This window comes from Eschrichtius robustus, chromosome 4 (assembly GCF_028021215.1).
Source record: "Eschrichtius robustus isolate mEscRob2 chromosome 4, mEscRob2.pri, whole genome shotgun sequence".
Taxonomy (NCBI): domain Eukaryota; kingdom Metazoa; phylum Chordata; class Mammalia; order Artiodactyla; family Eschrichtiidae; genus Eschrichtius; species Eschrichtius robustus.
The window spans coordinates 31,800,310-31,822,890 of NC_090827.1; the positions used below are offsets into that span (position 1 = coordinate 31,800,310).

The window sequence follows — 22,581 nt, forward strand, 5'->3', positions numbered from 1 at the left end:
TGTACAAGAGCTGCCAGGCAGCTGACTGACCTCGGTAAAAAGGGAGATAATTACACAGCTGTTCAAGAACAAAAGCGAACCAGGGAACATAAGTACTGTGCTCAACGGTGTACAATTTTTCTATTTGGGGGATGACTGGCGTTACTTTGAACTGCTGCCCTTGGTTACTAAGGACCTCGACGCGTCTTGTGTCCTACACAACCTCTCCTATAGATATGGTGGAGGACGGTTAATACATTTCCAAAATTCTGATCCTATTAGGAACATTCTAGAAGGGTAATTGTGGGCCTTGAGCCTTAGATGACAGCCTCACGTCTCCTATAACAGAAGGGTGAGACGCGCTGGATAGGCCCCCACGGGAGGCATCCAGGGACCTCCTGGGGAAGTCCTCAGGCCTTTCCCGAGATAACACGAAATCGGGCACGGGCATCTCGAAAAACAAAACACACTGAAACTGAGAGGAGTAGCCCGCATGGAAGGCTTTCTTTCAAAGCTGGAGGAATTATATATGTCAAGGGTTGTCAAAGATGCCTCAGGTAAAGCTTTCTCTGTGTTAGGCCTTTAACTCAAACATTTCCTGAGCTGTGTTCAAAGCTGCTGGGAGTTTTCTCAAGTTTGCACCCTTTCTGTGACCCCGAGTTCGGGTTTCCAGGTAGTCCTGTGGGCCCTATTATTCAGCTATTGTTCCCGTTCATGACCAATTGTGTAAGAATTCTTCTCAATCCCGCCTTCTGACACTTTCCTCCAAGAAGCAAAGTTCTCTGAATTACTTTCTTTTTTCTTCATGCTGGAAACATCCGACTTTACGAAGAATGTGAGCCAGCCCCCTTCCACCCTTGCCCCCCATGCTGATTCTACAGACCCCTGTACCAGAAGCCAGAAGAAAAGGGCCAGACTTGAACTGAAGAACGGTCTCTGGCAAATGGGTCTTCAAATGGGTGGCTGAAGCCTGTCTTTTCAGAACACACTCATTCATTCTAAGCAAAAGCCTAACGAACGGAAAGGTCTACATTCTGCAGGTTCCTCTGTGATCTCAGGAAATGCCGGCTTGTGAATTTCCTGATGAAGGACACGAACTGAGACTCCCTCACAGACACCAGGCACCGAGTGAGTGTCTGCCGCACGAACGGATCCCACCGCGGGCGTGAGTTACCTGCTCCGCCAGCATCTGCTGCCTCTGCTGCTCTATCAGCTGCGCCCGCTGGTCCAGGAGCATCTGCTCCATGAGGGCTGCCTGGGGCTGGCCGCCCAGGAAGCTGGGCCCCGCTGGACCGGCTCCGGAGCCCATGCCGCCGGAGCCCGGGGGCACGGAGGACTGCATGGGGCCCGCGGCCCGGGGAAGCCCGACCGGATACTGCCCCTGGAAAGACAGGAAGAGAAGAGAATGCAGCCACTCCACATGTGAAGGAAAGCACAGGGGATAGGGGGAGGGGGTAGGTCCCGCCTTAGGGACCTACGGGATCCCGAGAGGCACACATTACATTCCCATAAAAAAAGAAGCCAGTGGTCCTCAAACCTGGCCTTACCACAGGTGGGATTGCAGAGGCTACAGGGCGACAGTAATAGAGCACGGCTCTGGGACAATCTGAGACCAGGTCCAGTCTGTTTCTGATGGGACTGGCTGAGGATCAAGAACCGCATTTTCAGCGAACAATCTGTGCTCCTCCGAAGGAAAGGGAATAAGCCCTCAGGTGCAGCTCATTTTAAGTCGGGAATGAGACATCCTCACCTTACCTCTTCATCCTTACTGGCTGCCTGGCCAAAATGGGCTTCTTAGCTAGTAGGAGAGACATTTACAGAAGACTGCTGGAATTGATTCATCAGCAGATTGCGATTTGATGAAAGTCTAATTAATTGTGACATTTGAAAGCTTTGACATGTGTAAAAAAAAAAAAAATCCTGCCAGTGAGAATTGTTGATGGTGAGAATTAGGAGTGTGTGACCTGGACCAAAGATACAAAATCTCCCAACATCTTTAAAGATAGAATTGGGTCTCAGGTGTCTGGGATAACTTAAACGTGGGGGGTTGAATCGGGTCTCTTGATTCTATAATTACGTGTCAGTCAGTCAAATCAAATGATGGCAACTTTTAAGGACTGGCCCTTAAGGAACAGGAGGTAAAGTGGTAGAGAACTCCTCACACACAGCCCAAGTCACTACTCGGAGACTGTACTCAGAGGGGAAGCAACAGCCCGACGGCGTAGACCATTGGGGAAAAACAGCTGATGGGAAAAGTAGGTGTGTGACCGTAAGATGTAGTTTCTCGATGCTTTCTTTCCTGGTCATTCTATCAAGCATAGCTGGTAATGGCAACGTATTGTCTGAACATTTCACAGAAAGGTTTCTTTTAATTCACTGAAGTTTCAAGTAATTAATCTGAACAAAGAGAAGCTGCTGTCTGAGAGGTACACAAGTTAAATGGGCATACGTGTAAGGACGTACAGTCATATCATGAGGCACAATTATGAGACTTAGATCATGAGAAACGAATGTGAATAAATCTACAGTATTTAAATTTTTGTATCCAGTTAAACTGGATTAAAAAAAAAAATTTCCTCATTATAAAATCTAGATATTCATTCTTTTTTTCCACACTGGTTATTATTTCCAGTTATATGGGGTGAAGGAAATTAAGACTACGCAGATGTATACAGGCAAGTGACAACCTTAAATGGATGTTTAGTAGTTATCAAATGTTATTTGCAATGGTATTTCCATCGTTATTAATGCATTCCTTCATTAATGCACGCGACTAGCCTGCTTTGTGAACAACATGAATTTTATCTGCCTCTTCTGAGCCATCCTAAATGAAAAACAGGGTGCAGTCAAACTGGATTTTAATATTTGTCCTCTTTTTGCTTTGCTACCTCTTCAGTGTTGGTACAGTCAATCACGTGGGCAGTTTCCTCTCAAAACAGAGAGTGGTGTTTGACACAACTCCTAGAGACGCAGCCCTGCATGGGAGCCCCCATAGCCTGGGCTTGTTGGACCCCCCTCCCCGCTACCGTGTGGAGATCAGCCATCCACGTTCTTCTTTCCAGGTATACCGAAACCGCATCTTCACGTACTCTTCGTCCCTCCCATCAGCACCCAAACAAAACAAAACAAGCAAAACAAACAAAAAACCAAACAAAACCCCATTACTCCTCTCATCTGGGAAACAATAGCTCAAGAAGTTTTGGTTAGTCAGTGCGGTGGCCCAGGTCACACAGTTAGTAAATGGAAGAACCAGAACTTGCAGAACTGGAGCACTGATTTTGAGTCTAAATTCAGTATTCCTTCCACAAGCATAGGCCTTTCCCAGACGATGGGTCCATGGTGCCAAGTGTGTGCCTAAGAATTGCCTGTAGACTAAATATATAGTATGTCTCCCATAAATACACTGTGTTCTATTTTTCAAATGTTAAGTGTGGTGTTACTGAAATTAAAACTTTCTGTCTTCGTGTATTTTCTCTGTACATAGACAATTATTAGGTAGAGAGCTATGAGATATTAATGTTAATAAAAAGACCTTATACTCAGCAATGCCTGGAACTTTATGCCACCAAAAAGTTTACTCTGTGACTGACCCCTGCAGAGGTCAAGATATTTCACTCTTTCCTTTCCCCCCACCCCAAACTTGCTACCTGTTTTCCAAACCCTTCCTTCCAATGGGATGAAGCTGTTTCTTGCCACCTTTGGAGACGAATGGCTGATTGACTTCATACTTAAACAAACAAATTCACACGGAAGTGCAGATAGTCGACCAATCAGCGAAAATACAGATATACAGTTTTTTCTGTGTATTTCAGAATATTTGATATTTTCCAATTTTGATAATGAGGAGGGAGTTGGAAAGAAAATGAGACCCAAGGGAAGATCAAGTTCTCTTTGGCTTGGTTTTATGAGAGGACTGGTCTGGGCTGGCCCCGTTTATCTTTGTACACTTTGAGATATTCTTGTCCTGTGAGACTAGCCCTCAAGTACCTGGTGAGCTTGCCCAGGAGCTGTAAGCAGTGATGTGTTGCTCTCCCAGCCTTCTCTCCACCCAGAAAGAAAGGGAGAGGCAAATGAGGTGAGGATGTAGATTCATCTAAGCTTGTCTAGTCCCTGTCTTCCTAGACCAAAAAGAAATACAGGTCCCCCACTTTTCAAGAGTTCAATTTACGCCACTCCCCTTTTATGAAACACCTACACTAGTATCTGTTTTTGCTAACTGGAAGAAATCTGAAGAGGATTTTCGCTTTCACAAAAGAAGGTGAAAATCTAAGATAGCATTCAGTGTTTGTTTTGCAGAGAGTGATTGTAGAGACAGCAGGCGCCTCCAGCAACAGGAGTGGCGCCACCAAGCGCCTTCCCCAGGAACTACACTCAGCATCTCAGCATCAAGCTGCCATAGCTTCGAACAGTGTGAGCATCTGTGCTCTATCTCTATTTATTTCGCACATTCTTAGCAAGATGTGTCCTAAGGTGCTTGCTTCTTCACTGTAAGCCATTTCGGCTTAGGAAAGGTTTCCTCGGAATGCTCTACTTTCAGATGGGGCAGGGTGTTGCTGAACTTCAAAAAGCACAGTGTGTAAAACCCTTCCCAAAGGGATAATCTGGTTTTTACCTCCCAGGATTATCTATTTCCCCCCATGATTCCTTCTCAAAGATTTCGCCTTCAGGTTTCTCACCGAAGACCTGAAGACCGAGAGGCAGGAGGGCTATGTGCACTTTTAAAGGACTGCCCTCCCTAGGAAACATTTGTGAGCCTAAGTTGATACACCTTTCCCATCCAGCTCTGCTGCATTCAACAGCGGGTGAGTGACACCCAGAGCCCCAGCCTCAGATGTGTATGCCAAGTGTGAAGACGTGCCGAGTGACTCACCTTACAAATTGGGCTGGCTGAGGCCATTAGCTGATGCACATGACATTGTGGCTTTTAATCCCCAGTCTAAGAGGGCTTAATGAGCATTAGTCTGTCGAGTTTCAGAATTTCAAGCCCCCGCTCTTGTTTCTAAGGAGGACACACACTGTACGTGCAATCAGAGAAAACCAGGCTGGGCTTTCGTCACCAGAAATGTAATGCCTTGAAGCCAAATGATGCAGTATTTTTAGTTTTAATTACTAGCTTGTTCTCCACTCCACCCCCTGCCCAACGACCTCCCTTGCCTTCTACCCAGAATCTTAATTCAGCCTCTTCCACTCAGAAATCCAATTGACTACATAGATCTTCATTACTCCCCAAAGCTCGCACTCTTCCGTAAAATAAAGGGAGGCGGAAAAAAAATATCAAAACCAATATTTTACGTATCTTCTCTTCCAGGGAAAAGATCTTAGCAATTTCCTAAGGGCTGGAGATAGGTAAGAGGTGTAAAAAACACCCTACTTCCCCCAAAGAGGCAGTTTTCACTTCAAAAAGCAGCTGTGGTAAAAATCTCTCAAGAGTAGCCAGCTGTTTATTTATAAATCTGTGCGTAAGGAAGCTTCATTTTCTCTTACGTGTTTTCAAGAACATGCCTCGTGTTTGGGTGAGAGGGGCCGGGGTTGCTGGCGGTGGACCAAAGACGGCTGGCTCCTCGGAGGGGGGATTGCAAGAGGCTCCCGGCGGTGACTGGGACTGGGGTGCCGGGGCTTAGTGGAGAACGGGCTGGAGGCCGCTCAGGGCTTCGGCCTTTTTTCAGGTGCTCTCGTCGGGGGAAAACAAGGAACAGCTGCTGTTCCTCCGCGGCCCCAGCAGATGGTGGTGTCAGCCCAGTCCTCGCCGCCAGCCCGCCGGTTCCGCCCGCGCGGCGTGTCCCCCCCGCCCCCCTCCCAGCCTGCAGATGGCTTAATCAGGACTCGCCTTCCTCCCCCAGCCGGTCCCCCCCGGCCCCGCGCGTCTGGGCTAACGCTACGAGCGTGGAGCCGGGCAGTCAAGTGTTACCGCGTATAGCAGGTAGCCTGGCAACTGAGAGCATAATACCGAACAGATGGTGCTCGCACGGCGTGATGGACATCACACACGACAGCCTGAGACAATCCAGGAATTCCCTGGTGACTCGAGGCCCTCTTTACACAAAATGAGTTCTCTCTCCACTGCCGTGTATCTCTGGGGTTATCTCCCTCCTCTCTCCGACTGACACCGAACCGGTTTCTTATTACCGACCTTGCTGCCAGCCCGAGGGGAGGGAGATTTCACGTGTGGGTGGGGGAGGCCGTGGAAGGAAACGGAAGGGCCGGGAGATGGAGGAGGTGATGGGGGCGTTGGCGACCCGAGAGGGGAGGGACAGTGGCGTACCCCAGACCCAGGGGCGGACTGTCCGAGAGGGTCAGGGTTCCCCGTAACCCGGGCTGCACGAAGCCGGCGCGGTAAGGGCCGCGCCGGGGGCGAGCCTGGGCTTAGTGTCTTTGCCATCGCATGGCTTACGAACAGCCTAAATGAAATTTAGGATTTTACTTAAAAAGCCCCCTGGGGCGTAATTTAGCCTCTCGACTCGAGCCTATATGCTTACAAGTCCTTAGGGGACTCTAAGAAGTCAGGAGTGAGGCCCGTGCGCCCCTGCCGGGGCCGAAGATGCGTCTCCGCGCAGGCGTCCTTAACAAAGAAACCGACTAGGCGGTCTGGGCGCGGGCAGGGGCGGCGGAGGGCGGACGGGCGGCGGAGGGCGGACGTGCGGCGGACGAGCCGCCACGGGGCCCCGAGATCCTCGGCCTGCGCGCTGCTCCGCAAGCTGGGAGGCCGCTGCGCGCTCCCCGGGGCGCGTTTCACCTCCCTCTCCCCGCCACGTCGTGTGGGCCGGTCGCCGGGAAGGAAGTGGGAGCAGGAGGGCACTGGGGGAGACAGGAGGGTAGTTCACGGTAGGAAGAAGTAAAATTAATACATAAACAAAAAGCATGCCCCAGAAGACAAACCTGTGCTTTTCACACACACTGAAGTGGATCGAGTAATAAAAAAAAAAAAAAAAAATCCAGCACCAATGGAATTTTGCCTAGATTCTATACATGAAGCCACTTCTATGTCCAACCTCTCACCACTGTCAGGGGTCTTCTCCTGCAAAGGTACTGTTCAAGTTCTAAGTTTCAGAAGGAGGAAGTCTTTTCAAAGGTGGAAGCTGACGTTTCACGCAGAACCTCACACTCGTTGGGAAGTTCAGTACGTTCATGTCAGAGAATCCGACACCCACTGCAGAGCTGGCTGGAGGCATCCGGCCGTGACTCCCTGGGGCTCAGGGTGGTGAACTGGCTTCCTGAGGCTCAGGGGGCCATCTGACCTCTGGGTCTCGGTCCCCACCTCTTCAAACGGAAATCCTATCCATAGGACTCCTCCCTCGACAATGGCGACTTTGGAGATGAATGAGCTATAGAGAGAAAATGGCTAAGAGGGTGCTAAAACTTCCTCCACTTTAAGTGTGGGCTGTTGGGGAACCGTGAGGGCTCCATCAGGGGTTCTCAAAGCGTGGTTCCGGGACCAGCACCATTAGCATCACCTGGGAGCTTGTTAGAAATGCAAATTCTCAGGCTCTGCTCCAAGCCTCCTGAACCAGAGTCTTTGGGAGCAATTTAACATGCCCTTCGATAATTACCATGCCCCACGTTTTGAGACTCACTGGGCAAATAATCCTGGTTTATGGGCGCTGACTGCAACCTGGGGTATCAGCGCTCTCTGTGATTAGATTGCAAACCCTGCACTTTCAAAAGCAAGTCAGAGTGCTGAGTTACTTAAGTTTCTATTGCCAATTCTTCTGCATTTGGAGCAGAACTCTCTAATTTTCAGAGGGCTGTGCAGGCAATGTAAACTCATGAATTCCGAAAGGAGCCTATGCCATGATTCTTCCAGAAAGGTCGGTGCTCCTGCAGCTCTGCTCCGGAGGCGGAGGTGCAGCCAAGAGCAAGGAAGGGGTGAAGCCAGTTAAACTCCCTCCCTTCCTCCGGGAGGAAGCATCAAACATCACTAGACTTCCTGTCTCCTGGTCTGCTATAAGGCAGGAAAGCTATGATTTGAGAAAGTCCCCTCTTCAAACAAGAAGAAGACCAGAAGCGACAATGGAAGAAAACAATTAACACTTATGGGGCACCTACTGTATGCAAAGCATTCAGCTCAGTGTTTTCTTCTGTGTACTTAAAACTCATTTTGCTGATTAAAAAGGATCCGAGTCTCTGAGAGGTTAAATAACTTGCCTGATGTCCCACAGCTGATGGTGGTCTTTGGGATTCTGACTTTTCCACTGACCAGAACATGCATCTGGTCTAAATTGAGCAGACCACCCAAGAGGACTCTGGAGTAATGAGAAATGGGAAGGGGTGGGGGGGGAGAGGAATGGGCACAGAATAAAAAGGTAGACACTCTACTGGGATCAAAGGATGAAGCTGAAAGAGCACAGAAATATACATCATTTTTTATATGTTGCCTGATACCCCAAATTAGGATGCCTCTGTGGTATCAACTTTGACATTTAAAGAAAGGGCATAAGATTAGACCATTCAACCAGAAATGGAAGGAAGAAACAAAATAAAATAAAACCTTAGAATTCTCTTTGAAGTTGATCAAGTGTCAGGGCAGAAACTTGGTTTCAGGATGGTGGCTCCTTTTACAGACTTTCTTTGTGCTTGTCCAGGATAATTTTTCAATGCGGGTTTGGAGAGTTGCTTGTAATAAATTCATTGCAGAGCCCCAATAGGCTCACCCCAAGATAATCTGCTTCTTCAGCAGATTATTGAAGAAATTTGGATTAAAAAAAGTGTTATATGACGTGTAGTGGCTGTGTTGCCAAGACAGTTGAGGTTTGAGGCAGTTTACCGATTTAGGAAGCTTATCACAGACAGGGCAGTAACTTGGGGCCCAGTGCTAAGCCTGCTAAATGGGTTCAGGAAAGTTCTTTGTTCGGCTTCTAAGAAGGAGCAGTTTACATTGGGGGAACCCAACAGGCTTGGGTAGAAACTCAGCTCCATCGAGGGTCCAGTGACTGGCACATAACACATAGCTTGTTATCACTATTATTGCTATGACCTCTTGATTATGCAGCTTTAGAAAGTCAGGGTGAAGGAAGTGCTATGGCTCTGGTTCTAGCTTAATTCCTAAGATAATGAAGTCTAAGACTTTAAACTTGGTTTTCTTTCTAGATTCTCAGTGAGCAGGATGGCATTCCTACCCAGACTTTTGACTCTTTAACAAATGCATGTTTTGCCGACTTTGCCCCCGATCACAGGGAAAATTTAAAAATATTGTCTAAAAGTATTTTTAAAAGGCAACATTCATTTTTAACACTCACAGGCAACCACGTTAATATTCTGATGTGTCTCTGTGTTTCTTCTCAGCTCCCCACCCAGTGCAGTAATATATTTTCCATGCTCATGATCATGGTATATACATGATTGTACCACTATTTCTTACTAAGTAACACAGGAGAGGTAGAAAGTTCCAACTTTCCAAATGCTTATAAGCAGTCATCTTCTGGTAGGATATTACCTTATGGCAACATTCCTGCAAGGTCTTTAGGTTTCGTTATGTGGCTCCCAGCATCAGCACAGAGCTAGGTCCACGGTTGCAACAGAATAAATATCTGCTGAACTGAACTAATTGTCTATGATGAATTGGAGCTTAGACCAAGATCAGGTATGACCAGAGAGGAGGAAAAAAGATAACCCTCATAATGGATTGCTTCTCCAGGCTACCGGAGCTTCCGCTGAAGATGAAAGAAAGGGTTAAAGTTGCTGGTCCAGAGTAAGATGGGAGAGTGCCATCAGCCACAGGAAGGTCAGTGTTTCAAGGACTTACTTGGAGGTAAAAACAACAAAAATACCGTTTGTCCTCATCAGTGCTTTGAACATAGTTACCATAGGTTCCCCCAGTGGAAACACAACTCTGAGAGTTATGCTTTTCCTCTGCCTTTGATGTAAATTATAGAGTCCTTCTCATCCCTTTGTTGTGATTAATTCCACCACCAAAGCAACTCTAAATTGGTTAAAAGTTCGTTAGTGTGCAACAAGAGGAGCTTGATTAAATAAATTATGGTACATCCATACCATGAATACTAGGCAGCCAATAAAAATCAGGCCTTTTCAGATTATCTGATCAAATAAATAAAAAAAAAAAAGCTTACAATATACAGTGAAGAGGGGAAGAAAAAGCAGTTATTAGAACAGTAGCCCCAGAACAATCATGTTAGGGGAGGACTTTAAGTGATTTTTATTTTCATACTCTTTCAAATTTTCTATTATGAACATATTACTTCAAATAAATATTAAGTCTCATGCTCTAAAAACCTAAAGTCTTTAAATGGACAAAAAAAGAAAGAAAAGAAAAAGGACCTATTTGCTTGGTTTCAAGGAGTCCACAGTTCTGATGTGGAGTAAGGATCCTTTAGGTCCTGAGCAGCTCATGGCATCTTTGAAGGGGAGGTGGCGCAAGCCACACCCCTGGGCCTTCCACCAGGAAGCACCTGACTGTGCCTGGGGAGGGGACTGAAGGCTTCCCAGAGGAAGCGATGTCTTGGAATGGCTCAGGTAACCAAGAGGGGAAGGGGTTCCAGGGTGGAGGGACAGAATGATCAAAGACTTGAATACATCATACCCTGAAATTCCATTTCTAAGGACTCGTCTCCTGGAAATATTCATAGCTCTGTGCAAAGATTTATCTTGAAAAGCGCGAATGGTTTTGAGTAGCAAAAAAAGAAACAACCTAAATGGCCAACATTTAGAGGATTCATTACACTATAATACAACCTCCCTGCCTCCCCGAAAAAAACCCAAAACCTCGTTAAGATTATTTAGGCTCAACAGACCAGGAATGGAACGTAGCGAGTTTGAGAGGGGCTCCGGTTGTATCTGGGATCTGGACGATTTCCACCAGAGCCCATCTCACACTGTGGAGTGTGCAGCAGACATCCTTAACGGGGGTAGTTCTCCTGTCAAGACCTGGACATGGCATGAATGTGAACAAACTGGGTTTGGCTACAGATTCAGTAACTAGGCTAGCTTTTCGTTGCTTCAACAAAGAGCCCCCAAGTGCCAGAGAAGGCTCCGAGGGGACTGGCATCTTCCAAGAATCCTCTGATGCACCTGGCCAAGCGTCCCTTTGGGCCTCACCCTGCTCTCTGGGGTTTTTCTCCATTCTAGGCTCGAAACCACAGAGCAGGGCCAGAAGCAGCCCAACCTTTCGAGTTTAAGAACTTGCGAGATGAGTGAAAACCGTTGTTGACCTGTATAGGCAGTCTCCTCCACAGGGCTGTAAGAAAACCCAGCGCAGGGGCTTGAGACCCGCCCCACAGAGGTGGACACCGCATCTGCCCGCATCCAAGTGACCACGGTCCCGACACGACTGCAAGTGGTTTGTCAGTGGCTCCAGGAACTCGGCTTTTTACCCATACGCCTGCTGCCTTTGTTTCCCCCTTGATTTAAAAATCGAGAGGGGGAAGAAGGAGTCTCAGCTGTCTTCAGCCGAGCCGCTGGGAAAACTTTCCTCCCGAGCTACTGTTCCCCCATGCTGTACCTTTCTCTTTCATTGCCCCTTCCCCCCACCTCCCCTTTCTGATGAAGTCATCACAGCCAAGACTGCATAACTTCTGCAGAGACCTATCTTGTGTTATACTGGGAGTCAGGCCAATGTTTCCGTTTACAGCCAAGAGCACCACCATGCTGCCAAATGGCGCTCTCTGCTGCAGCCACTACAAGACAGGAAGAAGGGAAGGAAGGCTTGGAGCTGGAGGGCTTGCTGTGCAGAGGAGGCTTGGGCACATCCTCCATGCTCTCCATCAGCCTTGGGAGGGTGGCTCAGGGATGCTCCCTCTGAACGCCCGGGAAGAGCCACTTCCACAAAGTGGTCCCCCTGTTCCCCCGGCTCCCAGGAGACGCTGCCGGAGGGAGGGTCCGTGTCAGCCTGCTCCGCTGGTTTTCTCACGGTTGAACCTGTCTGTGGGCAAACCAGGTGTGATCCCAGCGAGGCTCTGGGGGAGGACGGCCCTCGCCACAGCCCTGAGAGCAGAGCTAAGCCAGCCGTCGTGGTGGGGTGACAGGAGGCCACGAGAAAGGAGAACAAAGAGGAGGAACATTTAGAAATCTGGGGTTGGTGCTTTACACACTTAGAGATTTGGGCTGAGAACCAGGTTCTTAGAGTAAGCAAGTCTAGGACAGGGGCTCACACTGGGGCAGGGAGGGCCGATGGGCAGGTGGCGACGGGGGCCACTGACCCCTAGGCCTTACGTCCACAATGGTCTTCCAGTTCAGATCATCAGATATATTCTTTTTTTTTTTTTTTCCTTTTGGCTGCTGTGTGCAGCATGTGAGATCTTACTTCCCAGATCAGGGATCCAACCTGTGCCCCCAGCAGTGGAAGCATGGAGTCTTAACCACTGGACCACCAGGGAAGTGCCCAGGATCCTTAGATATATTCTTCACACAAGGTTTTACAGGGGGTCACTGAGAAACCCTGATATGATTGAAAGGTACCTCCTATTTTATGGCTTAAGCTGTGTCCTGTAACTAGATCACACTGCTCTAAGTCCATTATGAATTAATATTCTTCGTAAGTCCTGTGTTTATCTTGTGAATGACATAATTACACCAGACTGCATTTTTAAAAAAATAAACATTGCTTTCTTTTTTTAAAAAAAATCTTTAAAAAAGAAAAAAGATACAAAAGACCCCGAATAGCCAAAGCAGTCTTGAGGGAAAAAAACGGAGCTGGAGGAATCAGACTCCCTGACTTCAGACTATATTACAAAGCTACAGTAATCAAGACAACATGGTACTGGCACAAAAACAGAAATATAGATCAATGGAACAGGATAGAAAGCCCAGAGATAAACCCACGCACCTATGGTCAACTAATCTATGACAAAGGAGGCAAGGATATACAGTGGAGAAAAGACAGTCTCTTCAATAAGTGGTGCTGGGAAAACTGGACAGCTACATGTAAAAGAATGAAATTAGAACACTCCCTAACACCATACACAAAAATAAACTCAAAATGGATTAGAGACCTAAATGTAAGACCGGACACTATAAAACCGTTAGAGGAAAACATAGGAAGAACACTCTTTGACATAAATCACAGCAAGGTCTTTTTTGATCCACCTCCTAGAGTAATGGAAATAAAAACAAAAATAAACAAATGGGACCTAATTAAACTTCAAAGCTTTTGCAAAGCAAAGGAAACTACAAACAAGATGAACAGACAATCCTCAGAATGGGAGAAAATATTTGCAAACGAATCAACGGACAAAGGATTAATCTCCAAAATATATAAACAGCTCATGCAGCTCAATATTAAAAAAACAAACAACCCAATCCAAAAATGGCCAGAAGACCTAAATAGACATTTCTCCAAAGAAGACACACAGATGGCCAAGAAGCACATGAAAAGCTGCTCAACATCACTAATTATTAGAGAAGTGCAAATCAAAACTACAATGAGGTATCACCTCACACCAGTTAGAATGGGCATCATCAGAAAATCTACAAACAACAAATGCTGGAGAGGGTGTGGAGAAAAGGGAACGCTCTTGCACTGTTGGTGGGAATGTAAATTGATACAGCCACTATGGAGAACAGTATGGAAGTTCCTTAAAAAACTAAAAATAGAATTACCATATGACCCAGCAATCCCACTACTGGGCATATACCCAGAGAAAACCATAATTCAAAAAGACACAGGGCTTCCCTGGTGGCGCAGTGGTTGAGAATCTGCCTGCTAATGCAGGGGACACAGGTTCGAGCCCTCATCGGGGAAGATCCCACATGCCGCGGACCAACTAGGCCCGTGAGCCACAACTACTGAGCCTGCGCGTCTGGAGCCTGTGCTCTGCAAGAAGAGAGGCCGTGATAGTGAGAGGCCCGTGCACCGCGATGAAGAGTGGCCCCCACTTGCCGCAACTAGAGAAAGCCTCCACACAGAAACGAAGACCCAACACAGCCAAAAATTAATTAATTAATTAAAAAAAAAAAAAAAGATTAACATTTAAAAAAAAAGAAAGAAAAAAAGACACATGCACCCCAAAGTTCATTGCAGCACTATTTACAATAGCCAGGTCATGGAAGCAACCTAAACGCCCATTGACAGACAAATGGATAAAGAAGATGTGGTACATATATACAATGGAATATTACTCAGCCATAAAAAGGAATGAAATTGGGTCATTTGTAGAGACGTGGATGGACCTAGAGACTGTCATACAGAGTGAAGTAAGTCAGAAAGAGAAAAACAAATATCGTATATTAATGCATATACGTGGAACCTAGAAAAATGGTACAGATGAACCGGTTTGCAGGGCAGAAATTGAAACACAGATGTAGAGAACAAACGTATGGACACCAAGGGGGGAAAGTGGTGGTGGGATGAATTGGGAGATTGGGATTGACATGTATACACTGATGTGTATAAAATGGATGACTAATAAGAACCTGCTGTATAAAAAAATAAATACAATTCAAAAATTCAAGAAAAAAAAGAAGAAAACATACGAGATGCCTCTGCTGCTGTTAAAAAAAAAACAAAAAACAACAACTTTATTGGCATTTCTTCCGTTTGTAAATACACCTGGTGACTCCAAAAAACAAAAGTGGTCCAGGTCTTTTGTTAACTTTGAGAAGAGTTGGGGACAAACTGGGATAAAAATAGCATTAGAACTAGTATGGGCCTCAAAGGGAGTTTCCTCCATCACAGTGAACACAGCTACACACACACACACACACACACACACACACACACACAGAGTAACCTAGATAAAGGAACCTGGAAGCAATTAGAAACCATCCTTTCCACAGATCTTAAACTTTTCACTCATTTTACCAAAACTTCTCTCAGGTAGCATGATTCAACAGTGCTTGGCATACAGCAAGTGCTCATAAATGTTTGCAATCATTATCATCAATATTAATAATAATGAGGAATTAGAAACTTTAGGCAGGGCCTATATGTTCAGCTCATATTTTGTTCTTTCTTAATGGTCAGATCAGTTCCTCAGCCTTCCGGAGAAAAAAAATCCCTGTTCACAAATGACCACCTTTCGCTTAGGATAAAAATTAAGTTGGTAACTAAATATGGAACTAGACCCTGGAATGAGGGTGAAGTTTATGTGAAACTTTCATTTTCGTGAGGAATAAATCCACTCGTGTTGGCAACAGCAATAGAGGCCTTCTAAGATGGGGGTTATGGGCCACATATCTTTTGCCCCACATCCCCTCGAAAAGCCCAAGTATTTTTGCTTAAACATCTGGAAGGTATCATCAGTTTCCTATTCCTTTCTATCAGAGGCTAAAGCCTGGTCTGACCCGCTTACCATAACGTCATCACAAATGCCCACCCCTCCCCACTTTTCCCCAAATTTTCTTGTGTTAATTCTTCCTCTAGTTTAGCCAGCTTAATACCCCCTCTGCTCTGCTTCCCAGATCTGGTCGCCTCCTTTACAACGTACACGTGATTCATGTACACCCTTCACCTAAACCCGCACAGCTCCTTTAAGAGCTTTCACAACTGCATCTTCTCTCCAAGTTGACTGCTCCTAGGAGGTTAAAATCAGAACAGGAGGGTCAGGCTGATTGATGCTGGAGTGGGACGAGCAGATCTAACCTGTTGCTCAGGGTATTTATCAACCTGGGAAAGCTTCCCCAGCATTGAGGAGCCTATTTCTGGACTCACTTTACCTTTTGACCATTTCTCTAATACACGCTTAGTTTCTTTTACGTTGGTCCAACTAATTTACTTTACTTCCTCCTCTTTATCTTCCCCCTATCTTCATAGAGAATTTCTCAATCAGAAATGATGAAATCCTTCCAAGTCAACCAAACCTTTTCTGGAAGCTGAGATGCAGTATAAATGTCTGGAAGCCTTTATATACAGGGGTGGGGATGACGAAACTCTGAATTCAACTTAAAGTCTGTCTCACTTCCCCATCATGTGACACACAGGAAAAGCCAGCGAGAGTAAGATTTCCTTCTTTATTTACCTTAGGTTCTCAGGTCTTAATTTTTACTGAAGTTTACTTTTTTATGTAAGGCCCAGTGAACACTACCTCTTAATTCATATTTAGAAGCATGTAAAACAGGCTGACAAGACCAATCTTTCATTCCTTTTTGGATATAGTCGTAGAGAATTTCCCAGCAAAGAAGGAAGCCACTGAGTCCCCATTAGCCAGTAAACATAAGCCCTCAGGAGTGGATGTCCATGTACAGTCTTCCCTGTGTATCTTCAGGGGGTACCAGGACCCCCCTGCGGATACCCAAATCCACGGATGCTCAAGTCCCTTATATAAAATGGCGTATTTGCATATAACCTATGCACACCCGCCCGTATACTTTAAATCATCTCTAGATGACTTATAATACCTAATACAATGTAAATGCTATGTAAATAGTTGTAAATACAATGTAAGTACTATGTCAATAGTTGTCAGGCGCAGCAAATTCAGGTTTTGCTTTTTGGAACTTTCTGGAAGTTTTTTTCTGAATATTTCTGATCTGTGGTTGGTTGAATCCGCAGATTCGGAACCCGTGGATTTGGAGGGCTGACTATACAGAATGCTGAAAGATATCTCACAACATGGAGGGGCCATCCCCTGCCACAGGGCCCAGCCACGTCACCAAGGAAATATCTGGGGCTGTTGCCGGGTCCCCCTCGCTCTCAGCATGTCCCAGAGGCTCACTGGGGACAGAGCCCCAGTATATCTCGTAGTCAGACGCACAAACACCCTGGGTCGGAAGCTAGAGAGGTCTGGAATACTCTGATTCACTTTCTGCTAAGGGACTCAGATATGGAAGGGTGACGAGGTCAGTAAGATATATTGCCAAGGCTGCCAAACTAACGGAAGTTCAGCGATCTGGTTCAAGAACGTGGAGCCTTATGCCTGTCATTGGACAGCATGGCACAACCAGGAATGCCATTTTCAGTTCAATTTCCAGGTCTCAGAATTGATTAGTCCTAGAGAATCCTCGGCCACAGGTAAAACCAACAAACCAACCAACAAAACAAAAAAGCAAACAACTGACTTGTTTAATCAAATACCAAAAATCCATGGGCATGGGTTGTGTTTACAACCTCACTTTGATTTTATGTGCAGTAGAATACTACAGTTCCATGGCCAAAATGGAAACCCACCCAGAAAACAAGCATACACCACAAACCCTACACCCGTAGTTGGAGCTCTAGAACATCATGTGCGGAATGTATAATTTGCCATTAAAGTTTTCTTTCAATTCAGATATAAGATCCCACTTTTAAAAAAGTTTTGATTGCTCCAGGAGTCCCCAGGGCCCTCCAGCACCCCAGCACAATGGCAGGTGTTATGGGTGGAATCTAAGAGAAGGGCAGCCGTGGCCTCGGTTCTGGAGGGATACTAAAGCCCTAGAGGAGAGACAAAGTTCCCCTTCATTGAAAAGCTCAAGGATGATCCCAGCCTGTCAAGGGTTAGACTGTGGCATGTGTCCTGGTTCCACAGGGTTTCCACAAAGCCCTCCTGGTCAGACCTGGGATGGTCAATTACACAGTGGAAAGGGGGTGGAATGGGGGACACGGGACACAGGGGTTCTAGGGATTGTTTGACCCAGGGCAAGTCACTGAACATCTCTGAGCTTCATATGCTCCTTTATAAAATGAGGACACCTGCTCAGGTGAGTTCTCAGGGTCTACCTGCCCTAAAATTCTCTGCGAGGAGCTTTATGGATAAGGGGGGGACTTGACTGGGAGCCTCGATGTTAGTGCAGATTTGGATTTGAGGGAGCAGAGAAGGAGGGAGGAGTAGCCACGGGCAAGGAGGGAGGCGGCCGTACTCAGGCCCCAGCCGAGGTGTGTGCTGGCGCGTGCGGGAGAAGAGCCTCGAGGGGCAGGGTGGGTCTGACCACGGACAGGCCTGAGTGCGGCACAGACGTGTGACCCAACCAACAGCCAGGTGCCACAGGAGGCTCTTAGAGGACCTAAAATGATAAAAGCAGGTAAGGCAGAGATTAGAATGGGGCTGGATCAGAAGGAAGAAAGTGGGGAGGCAGGGTAGGGAGAAATCCACCCAGGACCTGAAGGGGAGGTGGCCGAGAGAGACTTTGTTACTGACGGTGGGAACTGAAGAGTAAAGAGTCAAATTTAACTGCAAGGTCTATTTCGGCAAGAATAAGAGTTCACACGCTCTTTGCTGAATGCAGATGTCTGGGGTCACTCCCTGGTCCACTGGCTCTCACCTCCTCCCGTTCACTCCCAGACCTTTTTCTCACTTGGCCCTCACGTGGCTACTGGAAATCTGGCAGAGATAGAGATCCCTGCTTAAAATTTGAGTGGCTGTATCAATTTACATTCCCACCAACAATGCATGAGGATTCCCTTTTCTCCACACCCTCTCCAGCATTTATTGTTTGTAGATTTTTTGATGATGGCCATTCTGACCGGTGTGAGGGAAACTGATAACAGCCACTATGGAGAACAGTATGGAGATTCCTTAAAAAACTGAAAACAGAACTACCATATGACCCAGCAATCCCACTATTGGGCATATACCCAGAGAAAACCATAATCCAAAAAGACACATGCACCCCAATGTTCATTGCAGCACTATTTACGATAGCCGGGACATGGAAGCAACCTAAATGTCCATCAACAGAGGAATGGATAAAGAAGATGTGGTACATATATATACAATGGAATATTACTCAGCCATAAAAAGGAACAAAATTGGGTCATTTGTAGAGACATGAATTGACCTAGAGACTGTCATACAGAGTGAAGGCAGAAAGAGAAAAACAATATCATATATTAACGCCTATATATGGAATCTGAAAAAATTGCTATGGATGATCTTATTTACAAAGCAAAAATAGAGACACAGACATAAGAGAACAAACATATGGATACCAAGGGGGAAAATGGGAGGTGGGATGAATTGGGAGATTGGGATTGACATATATACACTATTGATACTATGTATAAAATAGATAACTAATGAGAACCTACTGTATAGCACAGGGAACTCTACTCAGTGCTCTGTGGTGACCTAAATGGGAAGGAAATCCAAAAAAGAGGGGATATATGTATACCTAAAGCTGATTCACTTTGCTGTACAGTATACACTAACACAACATCGTAAAGCAACTAGACTCTAATAAAAATTTTTAAAAAGTATACAGGAGGATGTGTGTAGGTTATATGCAAAAAAAACCCACAAACAAACAAAACTGATGCAGCTTAATATTAAAAAAACAAACAACCCAATCCAAAAATGGGCAGAAGACCTAAATAGACATTTCTCCAAAGAAGACACACAGATGGCCAAGAGGCACATGAAAAGCTGCTCAACATCACTAATTATTAGAGAAATGCAAATCAAAACTACAATGAGGTATCACCTCACACCAGTTAGAATGGGCATCATCAGAAAATCTACAAACAACAAATGCTGGAGAGGGTGTGGAGAAAAGGGAACCCTCTTGCACTGTTGGTGGGAATGTAAATTGATACAGCCACTATGGAGAACAGTATGGAGGTTCCTTAGAAAACTAAAAATAGAATTACCATATGACCCAGCAATCCCACTACTGGGCATTTACCCAGAGAAAACCATAATTCAAAAAGACACATGCACCCCAATGTTCATTGCAGCACTCTTTACAATAGCCAGGTCGTGGAAGCAACCTAAATGCCCATCGACAGACAAATGGATAAAGAAGATGTGGTACATATATACAATGGAGTATTACTCAGCCATAAAAAGGAACGAAATTGGGTCATTTGTAGAGACGTGGATGGATCTAGAGACTGTCATACAGAGTGAAGTAAGTCAGAAAGAGAAAAACAAATATCGTATATTAACGCATATATGTGGAACCTAGAAAAATGGTACAGATGAACCGGTTTGCAGGGCAGAAATTGAGACGCAGATGTAGAGAACAAATGTATGGACACCAAGGGGGGTAAGTGGTAGGTGTCGGGGGTGGTGGTGGTGTGATGAATTGGGAGATTGGGATTAACATGTATACACTGATGTGTATAAAACGGATGACTAATAAGAACCTGCTGTATAAAGAAATAAAAAGATAATAATCTATTTAAAAAAAAAAAACCAAAACTGAATATAAATCATTCCACAAGGAACATCCATTTCCTTGTTCTCCCGACTTTTTAAAAACTGACTTTATTTACATCTGAATTCAGTACAGGGTATTTTAAACATAGCACCTGGCTTTTAACCGGGAGTAGGATGGTAGGTGTACACCTTGAATATTTTCAAAGCCCTGACAATATATCCTGGGGATGAAAATGCCAAACAATAACAGGAAATATGCCCAAAACTACTTGGAGAAGAAGAAACCTTTTCATTTTTGTGCTTCCTTACCTGGTTCCCCCAACTTTCTATTTCCTGCTAAGTGTTTCACTTAACTTTTTTAAGAAGGTCTGATGAAGAATAATGAAAGTTAGAATAATAATGAAATAATAATAATGAAACTCAATTTCATTAACCCAGTTGGGTTAATTTCATTAACCCAATTAAAGCGTTTTAAGAATACACGTAGAATTCGTAACATATGATAACTAAGTATTTCCACCAAGGCCGTTAGTGGGTTTATGTTCTCTAATGGATTTTTTATTTTTATTTATTTTTTTATTTTTTTGGCTGTGCCACACAGCTTGAGGGATATTAGTTCCCCAATCAGGGATCGAACCCAGGCCCCGGCAGTGAAAGTGCTGAGTCCTAACCACTGGACCGCCAGGGAAGTCCCTCAAACGGATTTTTTTAAAAGTCAGCAAATCACTCTGAGTCTTCATGCTAAACCTTGTTTGCAACAGACGTGGTGTGATATATTTTCATAAGATAGTTAATGTTGCATTTATTGCACTGATCTTTTAAATCTCAACTGGACATGGGAGTAAAAATAATTTCTAATAAAATAGTTAATCCCTCAGAAACCAGTCAGGCCATTGCAAATTTATGATTGAAGAATACGTTGGTGGTTCCAGGTAAAAACATGCTTTATTATCAGCAACTTGGAAACTAGGTGTCTCCTCTGAACAAATGAAAAATCTCCTCCTTGAAAATCTTCCTACCCGGTATTGAGACAACGTTGAGGAGAAGCAGGCCCTCTGGTCTGCAGCGCTCTGAAATCTCCACGGGGCTCTGGAAAACGGCCTGCTTCTACCTATTTGTTCTGTCTTCTAATCTGAGGGAGGGGCCGCAGATCTCCCCATCTGCCTCTCTTGCTCGCTGTCGCTGGGCCCCTCGTTGCCATGGTCTTTCCCACAGTGTCTGAAGGAACAAGATTCCTCTGACGCCTGACACTGGACCTCTGCGTGCAGCCAATTTGTTTTCCTTTCGCCCGCCCCTCCCCCTGCCCTCTCCCTTTCTATTATAGCGGATTCTTTCTGTGCATCTACCAAAAGTAATGTGTCCAACTATGATTATGTTTTCTTTCATTAAACAACTAGAAGAGAGACAGATTGCTTTCCTTCCTTTGACCAAGTAAAGGTAATAAAAGGCCCAGGGAAAGCAGAGGTGGGAGGGGCTTGCTGCGGTCTGCGGTCCTGGGCTAGGCCAGCTCTTGTCGGGGGTTCATCTGAAGGAATTCTGGGCCACCCGTTCCCAATTTTACTCAGTGGCCAAAGGCCAGCTGCAGCAGGCTCTCACGGTGTCTGCATTCTGAACAGCTGAGTCTGTGCAGCCTGCAGCCCTTTTGGCTTGTGTTCTGGGGAGAAGTGAAAGGGGTGGAAATAGAGGGAGGCCCTGCCCTCCAGATGTGCAGGGAAATCAGTACTTAAATATCGTTTCTGTAGGATGGGCTGCTTGCAAAGGGAGTTAGTAGGTGGGGGGGAAAAAAAAAATCCATTGAAACCCTTAAAACTTACTACCAAATCCATACTATCTACACTGCTGAGAAAGGAAATATAACTTGGGAATTTGTGTGTGGAGGAGAAGGGTAGAGAGCTTAGGGAAACTTTCTCTCCTTTTAGAAAGGCATTTTTCCTTCAAGTGTCTCTACCCCTTCAGAGTTAGAGAATGAATTTGGGGCGGAAGAACTTTAAAGATTCTGGTAGGATAGTTATTCCCTGCAGACATGATTTTACCATGATACCTGTTAGGAGTAGCAGGAATGCACGTGTAGAGCTTGGAGGGCCTCTGACGAGGACTGGGAAGAGAGACTCACAGTAACACCGGTGTTTGGTGCCTCAGCTTCCCTCCACTCATGGGCTCCCTGCAAGAGTGCCTCCAGCCCTTTAAATTGTCAGGGGGCTCATTGAGAAGGGAGTCCTTGGGAATTGAGACTCAGATCACTTGGGCCACTTCCTAGGTTGGGGTTTCTGGTGCTGGTCACCACGAGTCTCTTTGTCGATTACTTGATCACTTTCCTTTTAGGGGCTCCGGAGAAACAGGACCACCCCTCAAAACAGAGGCACTAAAGCCTTCAATACCAGGAGGAGGGGCTAGAAGCCGAGAGGAATGGAAGTCAGGTCAAAAGCCACTGGAGAAAAGGATATCTGGGACTGAACTGCAAAATCAGACAAAATGCATCCATGCAAATGATTGCAATTGAGGGAGGAAGATGAAATCGGAGAAGAAATCAGGCTGAGAAAAGTCCAAGAACAGACCCTGGCTGGCAGACAACTCCATCTCTGTCCCCAAAAGCAGGACGAGGTTTGGTTTGGAGAAATTCTTATCCACAGCTGTGCTTTCT

At 45.6% G+C, this 22,581-nt stretch overlaps 1 protein-coding gene across 2 annotated transcripts in view; it reads right to left on the reverse strand.

The window, feature by feature from the left end:
• The window catches only part of MAML3 (mastermind like transcriptional coactivator 3), a 417,272-nt gene that overhangs the window by 10,751 nt on the left and 383,940 nt on the right, over positions 1-22,581 (reverse strand). For both annotated transcript variants that reach the window (XM_068542527.1, XM_068542526.1), the window contains exon 3: positions 1,154-1,360. In XM_068542527.1, coding sequence (XP_068398628.1) covers positions 1,154-1,360 — 207 coding nt within the window. The remainder of the gene's footprint in view (positions 1-1,153; positions 1,361-22,581) is intronic.